The sequence below is a fragment of the Lithobates pipiens genome, unplaced genomic scaffold, assembly GCF_037356315.1.
Source record: "Lithobates pipiens isolate NorthernLeopardFrog02 unplaced genomic scaffold, aLitPip1_a1.2 Scaffold_18, whole genome shotgun sequence".
Taxonomy (NCBI): Eukaryota; Metazoa; Chordata; class Amphibia; order Anura; family Ranidae; genus Lithobates; species Lithobates pipiens.
Genome location: NW_027507758.1, coordinates 77,820,890 through 77,833,067, shown reverse-complemented (window position 1 = coordinate 77,833,067; position 12,178 = coordinate 77,820,890). Strand labels below are relative to the sequence as shown.

The window sequence follows — 12,178 nt, the reverse complement described above, 5'->3', positions numbered from 1 at the left end:
ACCGGAGGGCTGAGCCTTTTGTCCCCACAGACAACTTACCCTTGACAATGCGTCAGCATTTGCCTGTAATTTCCCTGGCCTGTGTTCCACAGTGAAATTAAAGTTTTGTAGGGAGAGAAACCATCTAGTCACTCTTGCATTTCTCTCCTTGTTTAACTTCATCCATGTTAGGGGGGCATGGTCTGTCACCAACTTGAATTTCCTGCCTAGCAAGTAATACTTTAAAGATTCTAGGGCCCACTTTACTGCCAAACATTCTCGCTCCACAATGGCATAATTTTTCTCGGCCGGGGTTAGTTTTCTACTCAAGTACGTCACTGGATGCTCCTCACCATTCACTACTTGTGAGAGTACTGCACCTAAGCCTGTGTTAGAGGCATCTGTCTGGACCAGAAATTCTCGCCTGAAATCGGGGGTAACTAACACAGGTGGTTGGCACAAGGCAGACTTAAGGCTTTGGAAAACCTCCTCGGCCTCTGGGGTCCACGTGACCATTGCTGTCTTTCCGCCCTTTGTCAAGTCAGTTAGCGGAGCAGCAACTGAGGCAAAGTTCGGCACAAATCTACGGTAATAACCCGTAATACCCAGGAAAGCTCTAACCTGTTTCCTTGTCAGGGGTCTAGGCCAATTCTGTATTGCCTCAATTACCCCCAGAGCAAGCATACGTTTTACCTCGGCAGATACGGCTTCCCTACGTGCCTCGGGTATCCTATAGGGCTTAAGGTTTACTCTGCTTCTAGGCTCAGTTTCAATGTGATGATGGATGAGGTGTGTACGCCCTGGGAGGTCAGAGAACTTGTTTTTGTTTTTCTGTAAAAATTCCTGAGCCTCCTGTTTCTGTGACACTGATAGAGTATCACCTACCTTGACTGGAGGGATTGGTTGTGACAAATTATTAACAGTATTTGTCGCCCCCAAGGATTCCCTGTCTTTCCAGGGCTTGATCAAGTTTATGTGATAAACTTGGAAAGGCTTCCTTCTACCTGGTTGGTGCACCTTGTAGTTCACCTCACTGATCTTTTCAACAATTTCATAAGGACCTTGCCACTTCGCCAAGAATTTACTCTCAACAGTGGGGACTAGTATAAGGACCCTATCGCCTGGGTTGAATGTCCTGATTCTTGCGGACCGGTTGTAAATTCTACTTTGGGCCTCTTGAGCTCTCTGGAGGTGTTCCCTTACCAGGGGCATTACAGTGGCTATACGGTCCTGCATTTGTGCTACATGCTCAATAACACTCTTGTATGGGGTGGACTCATTCTCCCATGTCTCTTTTGCAATGTCTAGTAGACCCCTAGGGTGATGACCATAGACCAACTCGAATGGTGAGAACCCTGTGGACGCTTGGGGCACCTCCCTAATAGCAAACATGAGGTAGGGTAATAAATGATCCCAGTCACGACCATCTTTTGCCACCACTTTCTTCAACATATGTTTCAAAGTTTTATTAAATCTCTCCACCAATCCGTCCGTCTGAGGGTGGTACACAGAGGTACGGATGTGTGAGATTTTAAATAGTCTGCATAATTCCTTCATTACTTTCGACATAAATGGCGTACCTTGGTCAGTTAGGATTTCTTTGGGGATCCCAGTCCTAGAGAACATATAAAACAACTCACGTGCAATTGTTTTAGATGCAGTGTTTCTTAAGGGTACAGCCTCAGGATAGCGGGTCGCATAATCCAGGACTACCAAAATATACTGGTGTCCTCTAGCTGACTTTACAATGGGACCCACTAAATCCATGGCAATACGCTCAAAAGGCACCTCTATAATAGGGAGCGAAACCAAAGGACTGCGAAAATGTGACACTGGGGCACTAACCTGACATGTGGGGCACGACTCACAGTATTTTTTAATGTCATCATATATGGCCGGCCAAAAAAACCTCTGGAGAACCCTCTCTCGCGTTTTGTCAGTCCCCAAGTGTCCCCCAAGAACATGGTTATGTGCCATGTCAAGCACCTGACGCCGGTACGGCTTAGGTACCAGAAGCTGTTCCACAATCTCATCTTTAACCTTATTGACTCTATAGAAAAGATCATTAGTCACCGAAAAATGTGGAAATCTTTTTTCAGCATCTGGTTCCTGAGGTACCCCGTTCATAACAGCAACCTGCTCTCTCGTATTTTTGAGAGTGGGGTCCTGTAATTGTGCAGTCCCAAAATTATCGCTAGACACCTCTAAGTCTAGTATATTTTGCTCAGTGGGAGGAGCCTCCTCCTCCCCAGCCAGGACCTGCAAAGGAAAACAATCATTTTCATCCTGCACATTTTTATCATTCACAGTGGACAAGGCAACCCCCTTAGAGGTATCCTCACTCCTTTTGGGGATTTTTCTTTTTTCCCAAAGAGCCCAGAATAATGGAAAATCGCGCCCCAATATTACATTATGCATGAGGTTTTTAACCACACCCACTTCATATTGTACGGTGCCTTGTTCAGTCCCGACTTTAGCCAGCACTATAGGGTACACTTTTGTATCACCATGTATGCACACAACACTCATATGCTTTTTAGACTCTAAGTCCCCAGTCACCAGGCTAGCATGCACCAAGGTTACAAGGCTTCCTGAGTCCATTAACGCTTTAACCTGAAAGTCATTGATTGTGATGTTGCAGATTTGCGGTTCAGTCTCTAGTCCAGGAACTGCAGCACAAGATGGTTCCGCAAATAGCGACTGACGCCTGCTAGCGTCACATTCCATGGGTTCAGAGGTAAGAGGGCAATGGGCCGACACGTGTCCCGCCTCATGGCATCTCCAACACTGGATAGGGCCTGGTCTCTTTGGCAAGGAGTCCTTTTCAGAGCCCCTTAGCCACCCGGGACCATCACCAGTCTTTTGTCCCTGAGACACCACTTGAGCCCTTTTCCCCCCATCAGCACCCCTCCACACTCCCCCAATAGATGGAAGTCTCTTACCAGCTGACAGGACAGATCTGGCGCTCCGGGGAGGTGAAGATGCTGCAGGAACATCACGGAGGTAGTCCTCAGTCGCCTGGAACCTCTCCACAAGGTTGACAAGTTCGTTTGCATTCTTAGGATCACCTTGTCCCACCCAGCGTTGCAAGTCAGTAGGAAGGGCTCGGAGGTAGCGATCCATCACGACCTTCTCTAGGATTTGTGCAGGAGTAGAAGTGTCTGGCTCCAACCACTTTCTTGCCAAATGGATTAGGTCATACATCTGGGACCTCGCTGATTTGTCCAGACTGTAGCTCCAGTTGCGTACCCTCCGGGCACGGACTGCAGTAGTAACTCCTAGTCGGGCAAGCATCTCCTCTTTTAGCCGAGTATAGTCCTTAACCTCTTGCTCACTGAGGTCATAGTAGGCCTTTTGAGGTTCACCTGTTAAATAGGGCGCAATTACCTCTGCCCACTCAGCGGCTGGTAACTTCTCTCGCTCAGCCACGCGCTCAAATACTGTTAGATAGGCCTCAACATCGTCCTCAGCAGTCATCTTTTGCAGCGCTTTCTGCACAGTCCTTCTCCCAGAAAAAATCTCTGGAGCGGCTCCCTCCATTGTGGGTGGATTAGCAACCACAGGCGCCTCTCGATTTACTATCAGGTGCTCGATAAGTTGTTGTTGGCTTTGGCGCAAAGCTTGCAACTCTTCCTTATGCATCCGCTGTTGTGCAGCCATCATCTGCTGTTGTTCAGCCATGGACTGTTCATGTCGTCTATTGGCCTCTGTCTGAGCCTGCTGTTGTTGCAAACTCACTTGCATAAACTGCTTCAGCATCTCCTCCATGTTGCTGGACTGTTTTTGGAGTGTAGTTGCAGCTTTCACCCAGGACATCAGCAGCTGTAGCCAAGTCTGTCCACACCGTTGCCCCTAGCAACCGCGTTGCCCGCTACCTCCACCAATTGTAAGGGATCTTCCCGGGGTAGGGTGTGTTTGGACACAGTTCACAGCAGACTTGGAATTTGATAAAGCAGATCTTGGCGTTTATTCGTGGTACAAACAGTCCAGCAAACAAAATATACAGCAACACCGTGCTTTCTAAGTACAACAAAAATAAAAGTCCTAGCCCGGCTGGGCGCTTACTAACAGGTTCTGCTCACCTATCTGACACTTACAAACACAGCGTCTTTCGCCTGGATATCGCAGGGTGAGTTTTAGCTCCAGCAGTGGCTGTGCTTGCAGCTTCCTTCAACACACAGATTGTTCATTCCCTGGCTGAGAAGCAATCACCTGCAGACCCTACAGAGCCTTTAGCTTCCCAGGCTAATTAGGATCCAAGCTCACCTGATCCCAAACCCAGAACTGGATCGGGGGATGTGGAATGACAGGTCCCTCTACCAAACCTACCTGCCATTCCATATAAACCCAGGCCCGGCAAAATTAAATAACAACTCAGCAGCATATCGCTGCTGAGAAACTGATCCATCCTGGATTTACCATCTCACACTGTGTAGCAACCTAGGTGAGATGTACACCCCCTCGATCACTTCTCCAGTGACATGTCTACAATATATATATATATATATATATATATATATATATATATATATATATATATATATATATATTACAGTATAGCAATTATTTTTTAAATTGTCACTATTTTTTTGTTTATAGCTCACAAAATAAAAATCACAGAGGTGATCAAATACCACCATAATAAAGCTTTATTTGTGGGAAAAAAAGGACATCAATTTTGTTTTTGTACAACCTTGCACGGCTGCGCAATTGTCAGTTAAAGCAATGCAGTGCCGTATCACAAAAAAATGGTCTGGTCATTAAGGAGCCAAATCTTCTGGGGCTGAAGTGGTTAATGCATTGTTTTCATTAAGGTAAAAAACGTTTTAAATTTCCCTGTGCCCCCCTTCCCCTGTATGAAGATTAAGAGAGGGGAGAAGAGATCAGCGCTGTGCACGGCTGCATCTATTCTCCTCTTACTTCCTCTTCACACAGCATTCGAGAAGCAGCAGGAGCTATTGGCTCTTGCTGCTGTTAATCACATGAAGTTAAGAGGAAGTGGGAGACAGAGGAACCGAGATCTCCGCCGGGGACCCCAGAAGAGGAGGATCAGGGCCACTCTGTGCAATACCAGAGCAGGTGAGTATAACATGTTTGTTATTTTAATTTTTTTTAAAATATGACTTTAGTAACACTTTAACCACTTCAGCCCCGGAAGGATTTGCCTGCTTCTTGACCAGGCCATTTTTTGTGATAAGGCACTGCATCATTTTAACTGACAACTGCACGGTCGTGCAACATTGTACCCAAACAAAATTGATTGACTTTTTTCCCCACAAATAGAGCTTTCTTTTGGTGGTATCTTATCGTCTCTGCGGTTTTTATTTTTTGCGCTATAAACATAAAAAGAGCAACAATTTTGAAAAAAACAAAACAAAATTATTTTCTTTCTTCTATAAAACATTTCCCCCCCCAAAAAAGCAAATTTATTCATCAGTTTAGAGCAACATGTATTCTGCTACATATTTTTGGTATAAAAAAATAGCAATAAGCGTATATAGATTGGTTTGCGCAAAAGTTATCGCGTCTACAAAATAGGGAATAGATGTGTGGCTTTTTTTTTGTTTTTTGTTTTTTTACTAGTAATAGCGGTGATCAGTGATATTTAGCGGGATTGCGGCGGACAGATCGGACACCTAACAATTTTTTACACTTTTTTTGGGAACCAGCGACATTATTACAGTAATCAGTGTTAAAAATATGCACTGTTATTGTACTAATGACACTGGCAGGGAAGGAGTTAACATCAGGGGCGATCAAGGGGTTAAATGTGTCCTTAGGAGGTGTGATCTACCTGTGTGACTGGGGAAACGCACAGCTCCGTCTTCCTGCATAGCAGACAGGATCTGTGTGATATCCCCTGTCAGAATGAAGATCACCTTGTTTACACAGGCAGATCCCAGATCTGTCACTGCGGAGAATGATCACGGGTCGCCGGACCCTCTGATTGGCTCCCCCCGCTGGCCAATGGAAGCGCGCGCACAAATCGCCGTATATGAGCCGATGTACATCTACGGCGATTTGCGGGATCAAGCCACATTGCCGCAGTATAATGACAGCGGCTGGTCCTTAAGTCGTTTTGGATAGACTGGAGAGGGATTAGAACGTTTGTCAGGTTTTATGGCTGTCTGTGTCCCAGCCAAGGAGATTCATCCTCTCTATTTGTCCTGTTTGCCACTATCACGGAAAGTGAAAGTAAAAGAAAATCCCAAATGTAGTAATAGAGGGGAAATCTTCCAATTGAGACACTAGTTCTGGTGACCTGGGGACTGCCACCATAAATAGCGTCCCCATTGTAAGATTTCCTTTCAATTACTTTTCTGAGGACAACCCAAAATTTGCGATTTTCTTTTACTTTTTGATAACGGTAAATAGGACAAATAGAGAGGGTGAATCTCCTTAATGGGGGTGTTTCGTCACATATGGCGACCCATCACATTTGGCTAACCGCTGGACTGAGTATGCGCGACGCCGCCATATGCGTTCCACTCCTGAGTCCAGGTTCAAGCCCCTAGATAGAGCTTGACTATATTTATGCCAAGTGAAGCGAGGCCATGACCGAAGCATTGAGAGTGAAGCGAGCCCGCGAGGGGCCCTATGTTGGAACGGATATGGCGGCGGCGCGCATGCGCACTCCAGCGAGTAGCAAAATGTGATGGGTAGCTGAATGTGACGTGACAGAGGCACAGACAGCAATACAAACTGACTTTAGGATTCGTTGACTCGTTCAGTCTTTTATCTAAACTTGTCTCCTGTAGTGTCTTAGTGAATAAATGTGACTCGTGAAAAACTTTATTCTCTTGAATATACTTCATCCAATCTTCGCTCCACCTTGCATTCCTACTGTGAATTACATATCTTACATATTAAATACTCCAATCACACCGTCCACTTCTCTTGTATTCTCCTCTCATTGCCTTACTAGGCGTAGCCAGGGGCCTTCTACTGTGACCTAACCGTATATACCTCGTTTTCAATATAATCAGTGCAAATCTATTTAAAATGATCCCTTCCCCTCCCTCCAAAAAACCCCCAAAACAGAAGAAAAAAAAGAAAAACAATACAACATATGCTGCATCCCCTAAAAGTGTAGGATAGCATGCCTTTAGTTCCCCTCCTTCCATACACCTCGCCCTCCACCCCCTCAAAAAAACAGCAAAAAGAAAATTGTAGAAAATAAAGAGATCCCCACAAAAAGAAAACCGAAGAAGAGGAATGAAAGAGCAATTATGAGTCGCCTCTTCTTCCTCCTCCCTCTCCCCCTATTACCCACTTATATTCATTCATTTTAGCCAAAAAAAAAAAAAAATGGGGGGGGGGGAAAAAGAAAGAGCCCCCATTGGCCAGTCCAGGTCATCTAGAGTCTCTCCTTATGAGTTAAAAGCCACTCCTCAACCCCTTCAGGGGTGGCAAAAAAAATAGTCCCCCCAAGATCGGTTAGCCGTAATCTTGCCGGATAGAGCAATGCATATGTTAAGTTTGCTTGCCGTAGTTTGCGTTTCACTTTCCCAAATTGAGCTCTCTTCTTCTGTAGGTCTGGTGAAAAGTCCGGATATATAGATACCCTAGAACCGTTATAGAGTATGTTTCCCATCTCCCTGGCTTTACGTGTAATAGTCACTTTATCTTTGTAGGGAAATAATTTAGCCAAAAGAGGTCTTGGAGGGGCTCCAGACTGAGAGGGCCTAGTGCGCTCTCTCGATTGTAAAAAGTGGTGAAAAAGACTCCCGTCAAAAGGTATCACTAACCCATTTTTCTAGGAAAGCGACAGGGTCTGCACCTTCACTATGTTTTGGGACTTCTACTATCTGCATGTTCTTCCTTCTCATCCTATTTTCCATTTCATCAACTTTACTCTCTTGTTTAATCAGATGTTCTTTCATAATTCTCATCTCCCGTTTAAGGGGGGCCAGGTCATCCTCGACCTGGCCCACTCTCCCCTCCAGTGCGGTGGTCCTCTCCCGAACTTTTTGTAAATCATGCCTAACATAGGAAAGCTCTTCCTGTATTGGTTTAAGTTGGACAGTCATTTCACTCAGAGTGCCTACAGGAGTTAGCTGCCTGCAACACCTCTTTCAATGATGGCTCAGGGTCTCCAGAGGCCCCGCCCCCAGGTGATAACCCTGAGATCGCTTCAGTCATCTGGCCCTGGGGACCCCCTGCTAAATCCCCCACCCCCATTAGCGTTGGGGGATAATTCTGTCTGTGGCTTTTCCTTGCCCCTGTAGCCCCGGATTGCCAGGAGGTTTGAACCTGTTGGCCCTGTTGAATAGTTTTAGGGGGGGTCTGGCTTGGGGCCTGGCTTGGGTTATGAGCGTATTTTTCTAATTTTGCAGCCGTTTGACTATAGGGTGTACAATTGTTTTCCCAGTCCTCCCACTTGACTATAACAGCCTTCTTTGGAGTTGTACAAAAGTTATATGATTGCTTCAAAATTATGCCGGGTAGACAAAGATCAATGTAATTTGAACATTCAGTCCCAACTTCTTACTTCACTCATAACAAAACATTTTCCATTGATAGGAAAAAGAAGCAAGCAAAAGAAGGAGTAAAAGGGAACACATTGGTTGTCTCTCACCCGTCCAAGATGTCCCTCTATACAGCTGACTTTGGGGAAATCTTACACAGGTCCTAATACTCTGTACGGCAAGTGTGGGAGAAATATCTACTTGCCATCCAGTTTGGCAGAGCTATGGAAGGGAATAGCTTACATGCACCTCCAGAATTATTGATGAGCGGGAGCCTCTCACTTTCCCCCTCCGCTATAATCTAATTAAGTCCTCTGGAGGATCAAAGTCATCAGCCGGTCAGCTTGGAGAGGGGAGAGGGGGGAATCGGGAGGAGGGTTGGCTGCAGTCTCTCACCTCTGAAGCCTACCCACACAGCTCCGCTGGTCTCCGTCAGGCTGTGCCCCCCCCCCCCCCCCAGACTCACCACCACTCTCGCTCTGTAGCTCTATTCCACTTCCACCACGCTTCCCGGTCCCCTTGCGCCATCTGCAGGAGTCCAAGGCTTCTCGGCGTAACTAAGAGACGGGGGAGTGACGCTCCCGTCCTCCTCCAGACACACCTCCCTACTCAGCTCCGGGTCCCCGCCTCAAACACCATCCACCACACGGCACCAGCAGCAAGCCTCAGCACTCCGCCGGATGGACAAAGGTAGAAAGGGACTAGGATGGCTACACCAGGATCACATACAGCTCACCCCTGTCAAGCACTGATAGTAGCCAGGTTCAAAGAGCATCAGCCTGTGAGGGGAGAGAGAGCAGAGGCGAGGCACCTGCACCCACGCTCACACACACACCTTCCTCCATCCGTTCACGCCCCCCCCCCCCCCTGTGACTTTAGGATTTGTGATGTTCCTTCAGTCCCCTGTGTCTTCATTCAGCATTAAAATTCAAACCCAACATTTTGTAGGCGTAATAATGCCATTTATGACTCATTATCTTAGAAATCTCTTTCCAAACGAGTCACCATTGTGTATTTCCCAGTAAAACTCCTTCATGTTAATATATATTTTAATTCATTCTTGCAATCAGCTGTAACCTTTAGTTAGGGTTTGTTCCGTCGCTGCTTGCAGTCCCGTACGAATGGCTGTTCAGCTTGCATATAAATGCAGCAATTCTAAACTTAGTATTGATCCCGTTTCCTTTGTTTGAGCACCTAGAGCCAGCTCTGTTCTGCTCTATTTATGCAGCAATCCATCTTCCATTCTTCTGGAACAGGAGACACAAAGTTCCCGTCCTGTAATTTTGCTTTTCAATTTATTTGGCTTTAGTTGGTCCTTGCGGCAGGAGATCGTGAAAGAAAATGAAATAATTGCAAATGCACCAGCAAAGGGGGCCCTTGCGTAGGTGTGTGCTCATCGCACGGCCAGTCCATGCTGCACAAAGGTTGTTTCAAAAAACACAAAATGATCTGCGTCACATAGGTTTGTCACTTGGTGGTTTCTATATTTAACTTTAAATTCCCTGCAGGGCTTTCACGTACCTGACTGATGAGCCCAATAGAGCAGAGGAAGGTCTCCCTTACGTGTCTGACTCGCGTCCCCTGGTAGAGCAGACAGGAGGCACGGGAGTGCAGAGTGGTATGAGAGCCTGGCGGGTAAGTTGCAGCAAGGGCGGCTCTGGATCCCAGATGCAGTAGAGATGGTCACCAACTGAACAGCAGACAGGCAGATGCACAGGCAGATGATGCTGGAGTAGGAGCAGGGCGAACAGGTCTGGTTACAGGCAGGGTCCTCAACAGGTGGGCAATGAGGTACCAGAGGAGCATACAGGTTCAGAGGCAGGCCCAGGTCAGGTGCAGGCAGAAAACAAGGAGAATCCAGAGGTCAAGCCGGGTCGTCAGGAGATCAAACGCCAGTTTAAATAGGCCGATTGGCACCAAGCGCTGCACGCGCACCAGCACGCACAGGCGCGCGCAAGAACGCCCAGTACTGCATCTTCCACGGGAACTTTCCTGGCACGGGCAACCCACCGGCTGTTCTCTTTTGAGAAACTGGCTTGATTTTACTTTACATACCACTCCATGACCATAGAGTAGAGTAATAGTGGCCAACTTGCTTGATGGGGGAGGGAGTCTCGGGTGTGGTCCTCGACATCACTAAATGACCACACAATATTCTGTGATTATAGAGAGAGAGCTGTCAGAGCCTGCTAACATGTACCAGGAGCAGGGCCGTGGATAAGGGGGTACCATCTGTCCTCTTACACTGGGCCCAGGCCAGCAGGGCAGCCCAAGCAGCAGGGTGAATCATAATGTGATTGGCAGCTGAAAGCCGGCTTCTTTTCCTCTCCCTCCCATCAGCTTTTAGCTGCTTTAGAGAGAGCTTTGCAGAGACCGATCACGCTCACTCTGCAACATACATTTCCCCCTGCTATCCAGGCCCTCCAGTGTAACGTTATGCAGAAGAGAATGAAGTGTTTTGCAGTCTTAACACACTTTCTATCCTAGGGTGACAATGCTGTTACTCCATAGACACAGTACAGAGCTAGTGTTGTCACAATAAGTCTGTTGCCACCAGAATCACTAGGTGAAAATAAACAAAGGTTGAAAAAGGGTAAACTAAGGCAGCCATCTCATCTAAAGACTGGAAAGCTGCAATATATTACAATTTCTTCTTGAGTTTGTATACACTTTAATTAGTAAGGATGGTAGACTGTCAGCTCCTCTAGGAAAAGAGACCAATGTGACTGGACTCGTGTCCTCTGCGTTGGTGCTGTATGAATATATGAAATAAATACGTATTTGTGAATACCATCATCTGATATCTACTAATTAGATCTGCATATTGTGATAAAACCCAACTGACAACGTGTGTTCCTCTCTTTGCAGTCACAGATTGCCTTGCCCCGTACATCGAAGACGCGGATGTCTTGAACAAGACTTACCGGACCGGTGACAAGCTTATAATGAGCTGTCGGGATGGTTTCCAGACGCGGTATCCTGATTTGGACAATATGGCTTCTGTATGTCAAGATGACGGGAGCTGGGAGAATCTGCCATTGTGTCAAGGTTCTGTATAATGTGTCTAAATGTCTGATCATATTAACTGGACTACGATGTCTCTGTGCTACAGCCCTTACTGTTATAGTATAAAACTAACATGGAGCAAGATTAAGGGTTAGTTCACACCACAGAACACATCATAATGTATGATACTGTAACCTCTGTATATGTGCTTTGGCTTTTATTTTTATGATTACACCCCAGGGCTCATACATATTGCCCCTCTGCTGTAGCACACCACCTTATATATTATTTTCACATTATATCCAGTCAAGACTTTCATATTAGAGCTGGCAATTTTTTTCGATCTGGCAGATCTAAAACAATAGTAGTGCATATCCAGTGGGTAGTAAAATGTTGGCAGGGTATCTTACAAGCGAGAGAGATTCTACTGTTCTCAAGGTTAAGGCAGCATGGTGGCCAAGTTTTTAGAATTCTCACCTTGCAGTGAGGGTCCCGCAATAAAGCTGAACTTCAGGCTGATATAAAAGACAGCCATTAGTGGTGCCCTCTTCGCCGTCCAGGTTGCTCTGGAGGTTGTGTGGGGCTAAGTGCTCCTGCTGCAGATATCCCCTGAGACTCAAGGCACATGCTCCACATGGCTCAACTGGTGCCTTCAGTGCCACCGCCGCTTGCCAGACAGTTTTTCTTGTACACTGTCACTGAAAATGGAGGAAGAGTGCTGTGCT

At 46.4% G+C, this 12,178-nt stretch overlaps 1 protein-coding gene across 2 annotated transcripts in view; it reads left to right on the top strand.

Moving 5' to 3' along the window:
• The window catches only part of SUSD4 (sushi domain containing 4), a 279,756-nt gene that overhangs the window by 169,429 nt on the left and 98,149 nt on the right, over positions 1 to 12,178 (top strand). For both annotated transcript variants that reach the window (XM_077485807.1, XM_077485808.1), the window contains exon 4: positions 11,316 to 11,495. In XM_077485807.1, the coding sequence (XP_077341933.1) occupies positions 11,316 to 11,495 (180 nt within the window). The remainder of the gene's footprint in view (positions 1 to 11,315; positions 11,496 to 12,178) is intronic.